Source organism: Coregonus clupeaformis, chromosome 5 (assembly GCF_020615455.1).
Source record: "Coregonus clupeaformis isolate EN_2021a chromosome 5, ASM2061545v1, whole genome shotgun sequence".
Taxonomy (NCBI): domain Eukaryota; kingdom Metazoa; phylum Chordata; class Actinopteri; order Salmoniformes; family Salmonidae; genus Coregonus; species Coregonus clupeaformis.
Window position 1 is genome coordinate 17,845,069 of NC_059196.1, and position 17,203 is coordinate 17,862,271.

At 48.4% G+C, this 17,203-nt stretch overlaps 1 protein-coding gene across 1 annotated transcript in view; it reads right to left on the reverse strand.

Moving 5' to 3' along the window:
* The window catches only part of LOC121563782 (zinc finger protein neuro-d4), a 54,069-nt gene continuing 36,866 nt past the window's right edge, over positions 1-17,203 (reverse strand). The window contains exons 9-12 of the mRNA XM_041875502.2: positions 5,770-5,889; positions 5,438-5,550; positions 482-563; positions 1-116 (exon numbers count right to left, since the gene is read on the reverse strand). Of these exons, the coding sequence (XP_041731436.1) occupies positions 46-116; positions 482-563; positions 5,438-5,550; positions 5,770-5,889 (386 nt within the window). The 3' untranslated portion in view covers positions 1-45. The remainder of the gene's footprint in view (positions 117-481; positions 564-5,437; positions 5,551-5,769; positions 5,890-17,203) is intronic.

Consider the following 17,203-nt stretch of genomic DNA (forward strand, 5'->3'; position numbering starts at 1 on the left):
GGCATACGTGGGTGCGGGTTGGCGGTGTAGCGTGGCAGTGGCAGATTAGGTCAGGGTGATGTAGGCTGAGGCCTTCTCTTTTAGCTGCCGCAGACACAGATGGCAACTCCAGCTCCCTGGAAGATCAACAGTTCACAAGTTCACTGGTTATTGGAAAGCCCAGGGATTAACCCTAGCAGAATAATTAAACACTGTAAATTGAATACTGACTGACTGTAGCAAGTGCAACACCACATACTGTGGTCAAGTAGTGGGATAGATTTGTAATCTCTTAGTCAACTTGAATTGCTGATGACACAATCATTCTGCACAATGCCTTTCCCCTTATAATGCACCTACTGTATAAATCACATTATGAACCCAGCCATTGCATGGTCATCAATTACCGACAATATGCCGCCCTAGGTATACTATACAGTATACAGTATTCTGTAGGACTACACTAGGCCTATATCCTCCACATATCCTGTAGTGTACCTACCCTCTGGGGGCTCCGCCATAGGGGGGCTCAGGCAGTACATATGGTAGCCTCTGTCACAATCATCACAGAATAGTAACTGATCCTGAAACAAGGAAACACACAAACACAAATAACGTTCTGACATTATCAATCAAATATAGTGGCAGATATGTATCTGTAATGTTTCTTTAACCAGATGCAAATTCTACACATACTACACATACTACACATACTGCACATACTATACATACTACACATACTGCACATACTACACATTCTACACATACTACACATACTACACATACAGTGAGGGAAAAAAGTATTTGATCCCCTGCTGATTTTGTATGTTTGCCCACTGACAAAGACATGATCAGTCTATAATTTTAATGGTAGGTTTATTTGAACAGTGAGAGACAGAATAACAACAAAAAAATCCAGAAAAACGCATGTCAAAAATGGTATAAATTGATTTGCATTTTAATGAGGGAAATAAGTATTTGACCCCTCTGCAAAACATGACTTAGTACTTGGTGGCAAAACCCTTGTTGGCAATCACAGAGGTCAGACGTTTCTTGTAGTTGGCCACTAGGTTTGCACACATCTCAGGAGGGATTTTGTCCCACTCCTCTTTGCAGATCTTCTCCAAGTCATTAAGGTTTCGAGGCTGACGTTTGGCAACTCAAACCTTCAGCTCCCTCCACAGATTTTCTATGGGATTAAGGTCTGGAGACTGGCTAGGCCACTCCAGGACCTTAATATGCTCCTTCTTGAGCCACTTCTTTGTTGCCTTGGCTGTGTGTTTTGGGTCATTGTCATGCTGGAATACCCATCCACGACCCATTTCCAATGCCCTGGCTGAGGGAAGGAGGTTCTCACCCAAGATTTGACGTTACATGGCCCCGACCATCGTCCCTTTGATGCGGTGAAGTTGTCCTGTCCCCTTAGCAGAAAAACACCCCCAAAGCATAATGTTTCCACCTCCATGTTTGACGGTGGGGATGGTATTCTTGGGGTCATAGGCAGCATTCCTCCTCCTCCAAACACGGCGAGTTGAGTTGATGCCAAAGAGCTCCATTTTGGTCTCATCTGACCACAACACTTTCACCCAGTTCTCCTCTGAATCATTCAGATGTTCATTGGCAAACTTCAGACGGCCCTGTATATGTGCTTTCTTGAGCAGGGGGACATTGCGGGTGCTGCAGGATTTCAGTCCTTCACTGCGTAGTGTGTTACCAATTGATTTCTTGGTGACTATGGTCCCAGCTGCCTTGAGATCATTGACAAGATCCTCCCGTGTTGTTCTGGGCTGATTCTTCAACGTTCTCATGATCATTGCAACTCCACGAGGTGAGATCTTGCATGGAGCACCAGACCGAGGGAGATTGACAGTTATTTGTGTTTCTTCCATTTGCGAATAATCGCACCAGCTGTTGTCACCTTCTCACCAAGCTGCTTGGCGATGGTCTTGTAGCCCATTCCAGCCTTGTGTAGGTCTACAATCTTGTCCCTGACATCCTTGGAGAGCTCTTTGGTCTTGGCCATGGTGGAGAGTTTGGAATCTGATTGATTGATTGCTTCTGTGGACAGGCTTCTTTTATACAGGTAACAAGCTGAGATTAGGAGCACTCCCTTTAAGAGTGTGCTCCTAATCTCAGCTCGTTACCTGTATAAAAGACACCTGGGAGCCAGAAATCTTTCTGATTGAGAGGGGGTCAAATACTTATTTCCCTCATTAAAATGCAAATCAATTTATAACATTTTTGACATGCGTTTTTCTGGATTTTTTTGTTGTTATTCTGTCTCTCACTGGTCAAATAAACCTACCATTAAAATGATTGACTGATCATTTCTTTGTCAGTGGGCAAATGTACAAAATCAGCAGGGGATCAAATACTTTTTTCCCTCACTGTAGGCCCAGATTTGCTAAGCGTTTGCACCCATTTCTTATTGTGTTATTAACCTTTACTTTACCCTATTGATCTGTCCCCAATATTGAATTCTCTGTTGTAAAAACAGGTGCAAACTCTTAGTAAATCTGGGCCATCAGGCGTTAATCATACTGGAGGATGAGAGTCCAGGCGAGTGTGTGTTGGGGTAAATGGAGAGTGGGATATACACTGAACAGAAATATAAACGCAACATGTAAAGTGTTGGTCCCATGTTTCATGAGCTGAAATAAAAGATCCCAGAACATTTTATTTCTCTCAGATTTTGTGCACAAATGTGTTTACATCCCTGTTAGTGAGCATTTCTCCTTTGCCAAGATAATCCATCCATCTGACATCTGTGGCATATCAAGAACCTGATTAAACAGCATGATCATTACACAGGTGCATCTTGTGCTGGGGACAATAAAAGGCCACTCTAAAATGAGCAGTTTTGTCACACAACACAATGCCACAGATGTCTCATGTTTTGAGGGAGTGTGCAATTGGCATGGTGACTGCAGGAATGTCCACCACAGCTGTTACCAGATCATTTCTTTCATTTCTCTACCATAAAATTGGCAGTACGTCCAACCAGCCTCACAACCGCAGACCACGTGTATGGCATCGTGTTGGTGAGTGGTTTGCTGATGTCAACGTTGTGAACAGAGTGCCCCATAGTGCCGGTGGGGTTATGGTATGGGCAGGCATAAGCTACGAACACAATTGCATTTTATCGATGGCAATTTGAATGCACAGAGATACCGTGATGAGGTCCTGAGGCCCATTGTCATGCCATTCACCTGCCGCCATCACCTCATGTTTCAGCATGATAATGCACGGCCCCATGTTGCAAGGATCTGTACACAATTCCTGGAAGCTGAAAATGTCCCAGTTCTTCTATGGCCTGCATACTCACTTGACATGTCACCCATTGAGAATGTTTGGGATGCTCTGGATCGACGTGTACGACAGCGTGTTCCAGTTCCCGCCAATATCCAGCAACTTCGCACAGCCATTGAAGAGGAGTGGGACAACATTCCACAGGCCGACAATCAACACCCTGATCAACTCTATGCGAAGGAGATGTGTCGCGCTGCATGAGGCAAATAGTGTCTTTCTGATCGACGCCCCTACCTTTTTAAAAAAGGTATCTGTGACTAACAGATGCATACAGTGGGGAAAAAAAGAATTTAGTCAGCCACCAATTGTGCAAGTTCTCCCACTTAAAAAGATGAGAGAGGCCTGCAATTTTCATCATAGGTACACGTCAACTATGACAGACAAAATGAGAATTTTTTTTCCAGAAAATCACATTGTAGGATTTTTAATGAATTTATTTGCAAATTATGGTGGAAAATAAGTATTTGGTCAATAACAAAAGTTTCTCAATACTTTGTTATATACCCCTTGTTGGCAATGACACAGGTCAAATGTTTTCTGTAACTCTTCACAAGGTTTTCACACACTGTTGCTGGTATTTTGGCCCATTCTTTCATGCAGATCTCCTCTAGAGCAGTGATGTTTTGGGGCTGTCGCTGGGCAACACGGACTTTCAACTCCCTCCAAAGATTTTCTATGGGGTTGAGATCTGGAGACTGGGTAGGCCACTCAAGGACCTTGAAATGCTTCTTACGAAGCCACTCCTTCGTTGCCCAGGCGGTGTATTTGGGATCATTGTCATGCTGAAAGACCCAGCCACGTTTCATCTTCAATGCCCTTGCTGATGGAAGGAGGTTTTCACTCAAAATCTCACAAAACATGGCCCCATTCATTCTTTCCTTTACACGGATCAGTCATCCTGGTCCCTTTGCAGAAAAACAGCCCCAAAGCATGATGTTTCCACCCCCATGCTTCACAGTAGGTATGGTGTTATTTGGATGCAACTCAGCATTCTTTGTCCTCCAAACACGACGAGTTGAGTTTTTTTAACCAAAAAGTTATATTTTGGTTTCATCTGACCATATGACATTCTCCCAATCCTCTTCTGGATCATCCAAATGCACTCTAGCAAACTTCAGACGGGCCTGGACATGTACTGGCTTAAGCAGGGGGACACGTCTGCCACTGCAGGATTTGAGTCCCTGGCGGCGTAGTGTGTTACTGATGGTAGGCTTTGTTACTTTGGTCCCAGCTCTCTGCCGGTCATTCACTAGGTCCCCCCGTGTGGTTCTGGGATTTTTGCTCACCGTTCTTGTGATCATTTTGACCCCACGGGGTGAGATCTTGCGAGGAGCCCCAGATCGAGGGAGATTATCAGTGTATGTCTTCCATTTCCTAATAATTGCTCCCACAGTTGATTTCTTCAAACCAAGCTGCTTACCTATTGCAGATTCAGTCTTCCCAGCCTGGTGCAGGTCTACAATTCTGTTTCTGGTGTCCTTTGACAGCTCTTTGGTCTTGGCCATAGTGGAGTTTGGAGTGTGACTGTTTGAGGTTGTGGACAGGTGTCTTTTATACTGATAACAAGTTCAAACAGGTGCCATTAATACAGGTAACGAGTAGAGGACAGAGGAGCCTCTTAAAGAAGAAGTTACAGGTCTGTGAGAGCCAGAAATCTTGCTTGTTTGTAGGTGACCAAATACTTATTTTCCACCATAATTTGTAAATAAATTCATTAAAAATCCTACAATGTGATTTTCTGGAATTTTTTTTCTCATTTTGTCTGTCATAGTTGACGTGTACCTATGATGAAAATTACAGGCCTCTCTCATCTTTTTAAGTGGGAGAACTTGCACAATTGGTGGCTGACTAAATACTTTTTTTCCCCACTGTATCTGTATTCCCAGTCATGTGAAATCCATAGATTAGGGCCTAATGAATTTATTTCAATTGACTGATTTCCTTATATGAACTGTAACTCTGTAAAAATCTTTTGAAATTGTTGTATGTTGCATTTATATTTTTGTTCAGTATAGATGTTTTGGGAGTATGAAGGTGTGTGTGTGTGTGTGTGTGTGTGTGTGTGTGTGTGTGTGTGTGTGTGTGTGTGTGTGTGTGTGTGTGTGTGTGTGTGTGTGCGTGTGCGTGTGCGTGTGCGTGTGCTGCTCACGTCATTCTCGGAGGTGCCACATAAGCTGCAGGATTTGCACTCAATGCACTGCCAGCGGTAGGTCCGCACTGCTGCCGTCATGTTGACTGTGAACTGCAGGCAGGACGGGTGACCTAGGGACACAGAGAGGGACACACACACTCTTCATGTTACTCCTCATCATCATCGTTGTCGTCGTCATCAACGTCACCATCATCATCACCATCATCATCATCATCATCATCAAGTTGGGCTTGTTTCCATTACTCTAAAACATAATAACATTTGTGTAAGAATGACACATTTAAAACCAACTAAAACTGGTGTCCATAGGAGTGTCTGTCTGTCTGTACCTGAGCGTCCACAGTCGGCACAGGAGATGAGGTCCTCGGGACACCCAGTCTTCTTGGAGCCACCCAGGCAGAAGTCACAGTAGCCGTTAGGGATGACTGACCCGTCTGCAGCTTTCTTAGCTGAAATCACACAGATGGAAAGGTTACATACAATAGAGGTATTTCCGTAACAAACGCTCTCTTACAGAAAAGCAGCATATTACTCGTATATTCTATGCTCAATTTTTTATCCAGCATTTGTATGAAGCTCCATTCAGCACAGACCTATAGCACAGAGTCTATGGCTGTGATCTGTGGCTACTGAGGCTGGTGTAGAGCTAAGGACTCAACAGGCTCACAACTAGACTGATGTAGGAGGAACATCGCAGGTTTGGAGAGGGAACGAGAGAGAGAGAGAGAGAGAGAGAGAGAGAGAGAGAGAGAGAGAGAGAGAGAGAGAGAGAGAGAGAGAGAGAGAGAGAGAGAGAGAGAGAGAGAAAGCAGAAACGAGGGAAAGAGGCGGAGACAGAAAACATCGAGTGAGACGGTGAATATGAGACTTCCAGCCAGCCAGACTGCTGAGCGTCCCAGCTGGATAAAACTCACCCTCCTCCATATGTTGGTTTTGGTAAAGCAAGCAGCCTGTTTAATATTGTCAAAGGAGCGGTGGGTGGCTGGGACAGACCTGCTGTGCGTCAAGCGGCAGGTGTGCGGCGGGAAGCCATTTTAGAATAACCATTAATGGAGAAGAACGTCCCCCTGCATGCAACCTCTCTGTCTCACTGACTGCAGTCGATTGCATAATATCTTTAATAGCTCTGATCACGTAACCAGGACAGTCTATTTGTATATGTCCATTGTTCCTGTATTAAGATGTAATGCAATGGACAGGAACATCACAGTGACTCACCAGCGGCGCACGTAAGACAGATGAAGACAAACAGTATACAGTAGACTAGACAAGCACATACAGGAATTCATCCCGAATACATAAACACACGCACGCGCACACACACACACACACACACACACACACACACACACACACACACACACACACACACACACACACACACACACACACACACACACACACACACACACACACACACACACACACACACACACACACACACACACACACACACACACACACACACACACACACACACACACACACACACACACACAGAGAATTCAGTAGCAGTCTGCATGGTAGAGTAGTCAGTGGTTGTCTGGTGTGTGATTTGGAGAGCCAGGGCCCTCTCCAGCGAGGTCATTAATCCAGCCCAGGGTGGATTGTGGCAGGGGGCTGGGGGAGGTGGAGGGGAGGTGGAGGGGAGGTGGAGGGGTGGAGCAGGGTGGAGGGTGTGGAGGGGGAGATTGGGTTTTCTACTCCACAGGGTTGGTCTATAATCCCCAGAGAAATAAAAAAAGAACTCTGATCAGGATGAGAGGAGGGGGGAGAAAAGAGCAGAGGAGCTTTCCGTGGTACCAGCACTGCAGCCAGCCAGGCAGCTCTGTACTGTATTGTATAATACAGTAATGTACAGTGGAGTGGTACATTATGTACAGTCAGGGGACTGTGGCAAACATACCACTATCCCCACCTTCGTCTACAACACTTGCCACTTGGGCACTGAGATATGTATGGACTATATACAATATGTACATATATTATGCATGTACAGTACAAGCATTAAAAGCAAGGCAAAATAGGTTTACTAATGAAATACGTCACTTTGAGTAAATACAATTTTTAAAAAGCCTTGTGAAAAAAACCACACACCCCTTCTTTGTATGTATTTTATTTCAACAGACTACTGCTGACTGTGCTTCACCACGGTCCCTGGTGGGCAAAACTGTATATGCACACAGAATTACGTAAAACTATATGCCAAACGGCACATACTACAAAGAGTGTTGCTCTGGGGCTCTGTGGACCGTGAGGCTGCGAGGACCCCTGAGAGTGAATCAGCAGACCCTGACACATCTGTGTGTGAGAGGGCTGCCCGCTGGCCTGCCTGCTCAGAAAGGAAAGCCCATCAATGACTAAATGCCTGTGGCCATGTTTAAAGTCTGAGACACTAACCTGAGGTAGTATATCCTTGAGACAGACAGAGAGAAAGAGAGAGGGGGTGAGAAGGAGAAAGAGAGGGTGGGAGGGAGAAAAAGACACTGAAGCGAGAGGAAGTGAGAGACAGAGAGACATACAGACCAAACCAGACAGAGAGACACAGAAAATTGGCAGACAGACAGACAGACAGAGACAAAGAACATGCGCGTGAGAGGTAGATAAAAAAATGATCACAAGTAGCATGTTCCTGAGGCTGTCAAGGGTGATACACTCCTCCCTCCCTCCATCTCAACTCTAGCACCACCTTTCCTGTAACACCCCTCCAATTACTGGGAGAATACAGGCAGAACAGCACACTTCACAGCTTTTAAGTGTGTCTCGGAACCCACTGGGAATTAGGGGAGAGAGATGAATCCTCAAATACCCCCCACATATCTCCCCCCTCCCTTCCATTCCCTTATCTCGCTTTCTCTCTCCCTATCTCTCTCCTCTCTCTTCGTCTACCCCCCTCTCTCTAAGTCTAAGCCACTCTACCTCTCTTCCTCTCCCCTCTGCCTACTCTCCCTCTCTCTCCCCCTCTCTCTTCCTCTTTTCCGATCTCTCTCCAACTCTCTCTCTCTCTCTACGCTCTCCCTTTCTCACTCCCTCATTCTCAATACAGCCTGCTCCTGGAGTTTTCACAATCTCATTCTAGCACAATCCCTAGCCTAAGATCCATACCGCACTGGTTGGTCAATAAAGTGGTCACAGCCTTATCAAATTAGCACTTCCGCAGGAATACCAACAAGCACCTGTTGCCTGGTCTCACTTTCTCTATGCTTCTCACTCTCCTCCACACTTTCATTCCTTCTTTTGCTCTCTCACCCATGTCTCTTCACTCTGTTTTCTGAACATAAACCTATTCACACTGGTCCAATAATAAGGTACAATGAGCATAGACCTATTCACACAGGTCCAATAATAAGGTACAATGAGCATAAACCTATTCACACAGGTCCAATAATAAGGTACAATAAGCATAAACCTATTCACACAGGTCCAATAATAAGGTACAATGAGCATAAACCTATTCACACAGGTACAATAATAAGGTACAATGAGCATAAACCTATTTACACAGGTCCAATAATAAGGTACAATGAGCATAAACCTATTTACACAGGTACAATAATAAGGTACAATGAGCATAAACCTATTCACACAGGTCCAATAATAAGGTACAATGAGCATAAACCTATTCACACAGCTTCAATAATACAGTACAATGAGCATAAACCTATTTTCGCAGGTCTAATAATAAGGTACAATAAGCATAAACCTATTCACACAGGTCCAATAATACAGTACAATGAGCATAAACCTATTTACACAGGTCCAATAATAAGGTACAATGAGCATAAACCTATTCACACAGGTCCAATAATAAGGTACAATGAGCATAAACCTATTCACACAGGTCCAATAGAGGGTACAATGAGCATAAACCTATTTACACAGTGTCACGAATTCAGCCGAGGCTGCCCCTCCTCCTTGCTCGGGCAGGTTTCGGCGTTCGTCGTCACCGGCTTACTAGCCACTACCGCTCCATTTATCATCACTCCATTTGTCTTGTCTTGTCTTGTCAATCACACACACACCTGGAACTCATTCCCTCATTAGTCTGTGTATAAGTGTTCCCTCTGCCCCCTTGTCCTTTGTGAGTGATTGTTCATTGTGAGAGTGAGTAGCTCGGTTGAGCTACTCTTTCCTTGTATGTAGCCAAGGTTCTTCAGGTCGTCCAATGCCTGGAGAGAAGAGGAACCGATCCGTCGAGACCAGCTGGCCAACTGGATCCAGCCACCTACATCACAGCACCCGGAGGTATCCAGATATCTCGACCACGGGCGTTCGATGGGACGCCGGCTCTATGTCAGGGATTCCTTCTCCAACTGTACAGCTCCAGTGTCAGGCCGGCGCCATCAAATCGAGAGCAGGTGTCCATCCTCATTTCCTGCCTCTCGGGAAAGCCCTGGAGTGGGCCAACGCGGTTTGGAGAGAAGGAGGAGCCGCGTTGGAGGACTACAGGGAGTTCGCCCGCCTATTTCGGGCGGTTTTCGATCACCCGCCCGAGGGTCGAGAGGCGGGTGAGCAGCTGGTCCACTTGAGGCAGGGGACGAGGACAGTACAGGAGTTCGCGCTGGAGTCCCAGATTCTGGCAGCAGGATCCGGTTGGAACGAGCGGGCCCTGATCAACCAGTTCTGGTGCCATCTACGGGAGGACGTCCGACGGGAGCTAGCCTGCCGTGACACCAGTTTGTCTTTTACCGAACTGGTGGATATGGCCATTCGTCTGGATAACCTGCTGGTAACCAGAGGACGTCCTGGAGGAGGTCTGCCCGTTCCCGCCCCGACCAACGCGGATCCAGAGCTCATGGAGCTGGGTGGTACCGCGCACCGAGAGAGCGGATGACGACAGCGCCAGTGCCAATCGGATGGCACAAAGGGACATTCCACCACACGTTGTCGACAGCGCTCTTTTGGATCAGGAGGCGGCCGGCAGGGCACTCTCGCATCACCCCAGGTATTGAGCACCCACACTTGTTCAGAGCCCTCTGCTGTGCACTGTACCATACCCATATACTTCCCTGATTACATGAGAGTTCCCAAGTGTAAGGCGCTAGTAGATTCAGGCACAGCTGGGAACTTTATGGATAAAACTTTCGCAGGCCACCAGGGCATTTCATTAGTTCCCCTATCCATTCCACGCCCCATCAGAGCACTTGATAGTCGACCATTAGGGTCCGGGATGATAAAGGAAGTCACGGTACCAGTCACCATGATCACACAGGAGATGCATTGTGAGCAGGTAACTTTTTCCATCATTGAGACTCCTGCTTTCCCTGTGGTGTTAGGTATTCCGTGGCTAGCACTCCACAACCCCACTTTCTCATGGCCACGGGGTGGTCGCGAGAGTGTCAGGGTAGGTGTCTGGGTGTTTCTGTTGGTGCAACCACGGTGGAAAGTCCAGACGGTGCCTCCACCGTGCGCATTCCCCCCGAATACCATGATCTGGCACAAGTTTTCTCCAAGAATAAAGCAACTAAATTGCCACCTCATCGGGCGGGGGATTGCGCAATAAACCTTCGGGTAGACGCTGTACCTCCCAGGAGTCATGTGTATCCCCTGTCGCAGGCGGAGATGGAGGCTATGGAGACATACGTCACCGAGTCCCTGCGCCAGGGGTACATACGTCCCTCCACTTCACCGCCTCCTCAAGTTAATTTTTGTGAAGAAGAAAGACGGCGGTCTGCGCCCGTGCATTGACTATCGACCACTGAACAAGGAGACGATTAGATTTAGTTATCCTCTCCCCCTCATTCCGTCAATGGTTGAGTCATTGCATGGAGTGCGCTTCTTCACTAAATTAGATCTCAGGAGTGCGTACAACCTGGTGCGTATCAGAGAGGGAGATGAGTGGAAGACAGCATTCAGCACAACCACGGGGCATTATGAATACCTGGTGATGCCCTATGGTTTGATGAATGCTCCCCTCAGTCTTCCAGTCCATTGTAAACAAGGTGTTTTGGGACATGCTTGGTCGCAGTGTAGTGGTCTACATCGATGACATCTTGGTGTATTCCGCTACGCACGCCGAGCATGTGTCCCTGGTTCGCAAAGTACTGGCCCGACTGTTGGAAAATGACCTTTATGCTAAGGCAGAAAAGTGTATGTTTTTCCAGCAGTCCGTCTCCTTCCTCGGATACCGCATTTCTACCACAGGTGTGGAGATGGAGGGTGACCGCATTGCAGCCGTGCGTAATTGGCAGACTCCAACCACGGTAAAGGAAGTGCAGCGCTTCCTTGGCTTCGCCAACTATTATCGGAGGTTTATCCGGGGGCTTTGGCAAGGTCGCAGCTCTCATTACATCTCTGTTGAAGGGTGGGCCGTCCCGTCTCCGCTGGTCTGCTGAGGCTGACAGGGCCTTCAGTAACTTGAGGGAACTGTTCACCTCGGCCCTGGTACTGGCCCACCCCGATCCATCACTACCGTTCGTAGTGGAGGTGGATGCGTCCGAGGTTGGGATGGGTGCAGTCCTGTCTCAACGCTCGGGCACGCCAACCAAGCTCCGCCCCTGTGCGTTCTTCTCAAAGAAGCTCAGCCCGGAGGAGCAGAACTACGGCGTTGGTGATCGGGAGCTGTTGGCCGAGCTCTGACCGCGTGGAGACATTGGCTCGAGGGGGCGAAACACCCATTCCTCATCTGGACGGACCACCGTAACCTGGAGTACATCCGGGCAGCGAGGAGGCTGAACCCTCGCCAGGCCAGGTGGGCCCTATTCTTCACCCGGTTTGATTTCACACTGTCATACATTCTGGGTACAAAGAACGTGAAGGCAGACGCACTGTCCCGGCTGTATGATACAGAGGAGAGGCCCAGAGACAATACCCCCATACTGCCAGACTCATGCATTGTGGCGCCGGTAGTATGGGCGGATATAGCGCAGGCATTATGCACAGATCCATCTCCACAGCAGTGTCCAGCTGGGCTGCAGTACGTGCCTGTGCTTATCCGTTATCATCTGATCTACTGGGCACACACGTCACCCTCCTCTGGTCACCCAGGTATCGGTCGTACAGTGCACTGCCTGACCAAAAAGTACTGGTGGCCTACCTTGGCTAAGGACGTGAGGGTGTATGTTTCCTCCTGCAGTCACCATGATCACACAGGAGATGCATTGTGAGCAGGTAACTTTTTCCATCATTGAGACTCCTGCTTTCCCTGTGGTGTTAGGTATTCCGTGGCTAGCACTCCACAACCCCACTTTCTCATGGCCACGGGGTGGTCGCGAGAGTGTCAGGGTAGGTGTCTGGGTGTTTCTGTTGGTGCAACCACGGTGGAAAGTCCAGACGGTGCCTCCACCGTGCGCATTCCCCCCGAATACCATGATCTGGCACAAGTTTTCTCCAAGAATAAAGCAACTAAATTGCCACCTCATCGGGCGGGGGATTGCGCAATAAACCTTCGGGTAGACGCTGTACCTCCCAGGAGTCATGTGTATCCCCTGTCGCAGGCGGAGATGGAGGCTATGGAGACATACGTCACCGAGTCCCTGCGCCAGGGGTACATACGTCCCTCCACTTCACCGCCTCCTCAAGTTAATTTTTTGTGAAGAAGAAAGACGGCGGTCTGCGCCCGTGCATTGACTATCGACCACTGAACAAGGAGACGATTAGATTTAGTTATCCTCTCCCCCTCATTCCGTCAATGGTTGAGTCATTGCATGGAGTGCGCTTCTTCACTAAATTAGATCTCAGGAGTGCGTACAACCTGGTGCGTATCAGAGAGGGAGATGAGTGGAAGACAGCATTCAGCACAACCACGGGGCATTATGAATACCTGGTGATGCCCTATGGTTTGATGAATGCTCCCTCAGTCTTCCAGTCCATTGTAAACAAGGTGTTTTGGGACATGCTTGGTCGCAGTGTAGTGGTCTACATCGATGACATCTTGGTGTATTCCGCTACGCACGCCGAGCATGTGTCCCTGGTTCGCAAAGTACTGGCCCGACTGTTGGAAAATGACCTTTATGCTAAGACAGAAAAGTGTATGTTTTTCCAGCAGTCCGTCTCCTTCCTCGGATACCGCATTTCTACCACAGGTGTGGAGATGGAGGGTGACCGCATTGCAGCCGTGCGTAATTGGCAGACTCCAACCACGGTAAAGGAAGTGCAGCGCTTCCTTGGCTTCGCCAACTATTATCGGAGGTTTATCCGGGGCTTTGGCAAGGTCGCAGCTCTCATTACATCTCTGTTGAAGGGTGGGCCGTCCCGTCTCCGCTGGTCTGCTGAGGCTGACAGGGCCTTCAGTAACTTGAGGGAACTGTTCACCTCGGCCCCGGTACTGGCCCACCCCGATCCATCACTACCGTTCGTAGTGGAGGTGGATGCGTCCGAGGTTGGGATGGGTGCAGTCCTGTCTCAACGCTCGGGCACGCCACCCAAGCTCCGCCCCTGTGCGTTCTTCTCAAAGAAGCTCAGCCCGGAGGAGCAGAACTACGGCGTTGGTGATCGGGAGCTGTTGGCCGAGCTCTGACCGCGTGGAGACATTGGCTCGAGGGGCGAAACACCCATTCCTCATCTGGACGGACCACCGTAACCTGGAGTACATCCGGGCAGCGAGGAGGCTGAACCCTCGCCAGGCCAGGTGGGCCCTATTCTTCACCCGGTTTGATTTCACACTGTCATACATTCTGGGTACAAAGAACGTGAAGGCAGACGCACTGTCCCGGCTGTATGATACAGAGGAGAGGCCCAGAGACAATACCCCCATACTGCCAGACTCATGCATTGTGGCGCCGGTAGTATGGGCGGATATAGCGCAGGCATTATGCACAGATCCATCTCCACAGCAGTGTCCAGCTGGGCTGCAGTACGTGCCTGTGCTTATCCGTTATCATCTGATCTACTGGGCACACACGTCACCCTCCTCTGGTCACCCAGGTATCGGTCGTACAGTGCACTGCCTGACCAAAAAGTACTGGTGGCCTACCTTGGCTAAGGACGTGAGGGTGTATGTTTCCTCCTGCTTAGTGTGCGCCCAGAGTAAGGCACCTAGGCACCTTCCAGCGGGTAAGTTAAAGCCTTTACCAGTTCCACAACGACCATGGTCTCATTTGAGTGTTGATTTTTTTAACTGATCTGCCTCTCTCTCAAGGGAACAACACCCTCCTGGTTGTTGTGGACCGCTTTTCGAAGGCCTGCCGCCTCCTTCCTCTGCCCGGTCTCCCCACGGCCCTACAAACTGCGGAGGTCCTGTTTACACAAGTCTTCCGGCACTACGGGGTACCAGAGGATATAGTGTCTGACCGAGGTCCCCAGTTCACGTCAAAAGTCTGGAAGGTGTTCATGGAACGTCTGGGAGTCTCGGTCAGCCTGACCTCTGGGTTCCACCCTGAGAGTAATGGGCAGGTGGAACGGGTAAATCAGGATGTGGGTAGGTTCCTGAGGTCCTATTGCCAGGACGGGCCGGGGGAGTGGTCGGTGTTCCTGCCATGGGCAGAATATGCCCAGAACTCTCTCCGCCACTCCTCTACGAACCTAATGCCATTTCAGTGTGTTTTAGGTTATCAACCGGTTCTGGCACCGTGGCACCAGAGCCAGACCGAAGCTCCTGCGGTGTATGACTGGTTTCGGTGTATGACTGGTTTCGCGCTGTGCGTCGTCAGAAAGCCAACGCTGACCGTCACCGCAGTGAGGCCCCCGTCTTTGTACCGGGAGATCGAGTCTGGCTCTCCACCCGGATTCTGCCCCTTCGCCTGCCCTGCCGGAAGCTGAGCCTGCGGTTTGTAGGGCTGTTCAAAGTCCTGAGGACAATCAACAAGGTCACATATAGGTTATTACTCCCCCCTGATTACCGTATTAACCCCTTGTTTCATGTGTCTCTCCTCAGGCCGGTGGTGGCTGGTCCGCTCCAGGAGTCTGAGGTGCGGGAGGTCCCTCCACCTCCTTTGGACATCGAGGGGGCGCCGGCGTACTCTGTCCATTCCATACTGGATGGGCCTTCAGTACCTCGTGGAGTGGGAAGGGTACGGTCCGGAGGAACGGTGCTGGGTCCCGGTGAGGGATATCCTCGATCCCTCTCTGTTGAGGGACTTCCATCATCGCCATCCGACTCGCCCTGCTCGCGTCCTCCTGGCCATCCCTGAGGCCGGTGTCGGCGCGCTGCTGGGGAGGGGTTACTGTCACGAATTCAGCCGAGGCTGCCCCTCCTCCTTGCTCGGGCAGGTTTCAGCGTTCGTCATCACCAGCTTACTAGCCACTACCGCTCCATTTATCATCACTCCATTTGTCTTGTCTTGTCTTGTCAATCACACACACCTAGTACTCATTCCCTCATTAGTCTGTGTATAAGTGTTCCCTCTGCCCCCTTGTCCTTTGTGAGTGATTGTTAATTGTGAGAGTGAGTAGCTCGGTTGAGCTACTCTTTCCTTGTATGTAGCCAAGGTGGATTTTTCCCTTCTGCTAGTTTTGTTTTAACGCTTGCTGCGCTTTATTCATGTACACTGAATAAACTCTGGATTTCGGTGTTTTACCTACTGCGCCTGACTCCGTCATTCACACCTCATCACACACAGGTCCAATAATAAGGTACAATGAGCATAAACCTATTCACACAGGTCCAATAATAAGGTACAATAAGCATAAACCTATTTACACAGGTCCAATAATAAGGTACAATGATCATAAACCTATTTACACAGGTACAATAATAAGGTACAATGAGCATAAACCTATTTACACAGGTCCAATAATAAGGTAGAATGAGCATAAACCTATTTACACAGGTCCAATAATAAGGTACAATGAGCATAAACCTATTTACACAGGTCCAATAATAAGGTACAATGAGCATAAACCTATTTACACAGGTCCAATAATAAGGTACAATGAGCATAAACCTATTTACACAGGTCCAATCATACAGTACAATGAGCTTAAACTCATACACAGAGCCAACTATCAGATAGCTTAGCTTAGTTATTATGGTTTTGCACCTGACAATAAAACAAGGTTTCACTAAAGCAATCCTACTAGTCTAGTGTGAACCAGTGATGATGCTGTCTATGATGTTACTGTGAACAGACCATACAAACAGAGGCACAGATCAGCTCTTAGTCTCACCTACACACTGCTTTCCCCACAACACAAAACACATTCCAGCATAGCAGGTGAGCAAATAGAACAGAAGAGGATGAGGAAGAGGAGAGGGAAGAGGAGAGAGGAAGAGGAGAGAGGAAGAGGGGAGAGGAGAGAGGAGTGGAAGACGGGAGAGGAGAGAGGAGAGGAAGATGAGGAGAGAGGAAGGGCAAAACTCAAAGAGGAGAGGGAAGTGAAGAAGTGGCTGCTGCTGTGTCAGAGCATCAGGGTGAAAACACACACTCTGCACTCCTGTCGCCAGGCTGCTTAATGAGGGGAGCACCACACCGAAACACACGCACACACATACAGATACACACTAATATAATGTTTACATACACTCACATTCACAGACAATACATGCACACATGCGCAAACACGCGCACAAGCACACACAGGGACATGCGCAGGCACACACTGAGACAAATGCATGCATACATTTTACATTTACATTTTAGTCATTTAGCAGATGCTCTTATCCAGAGCGACTTACAGTTAGTGAGTGCATACATTTTTCATACTGGTCCCCCGTGGGAATCGAACCCACAACCCTGGCGTTGCAAGCATACACACACACACACAAAGATTTGTAGCCAGCACATCTTTGCATAATAACTTTTAAAGGCTTGTTCCACTCCCAACCCCCACCCTTTCTCTTTAACGTGACGAATGAGTCCCTCTGCCCCGAATCCAGCCTTCAGT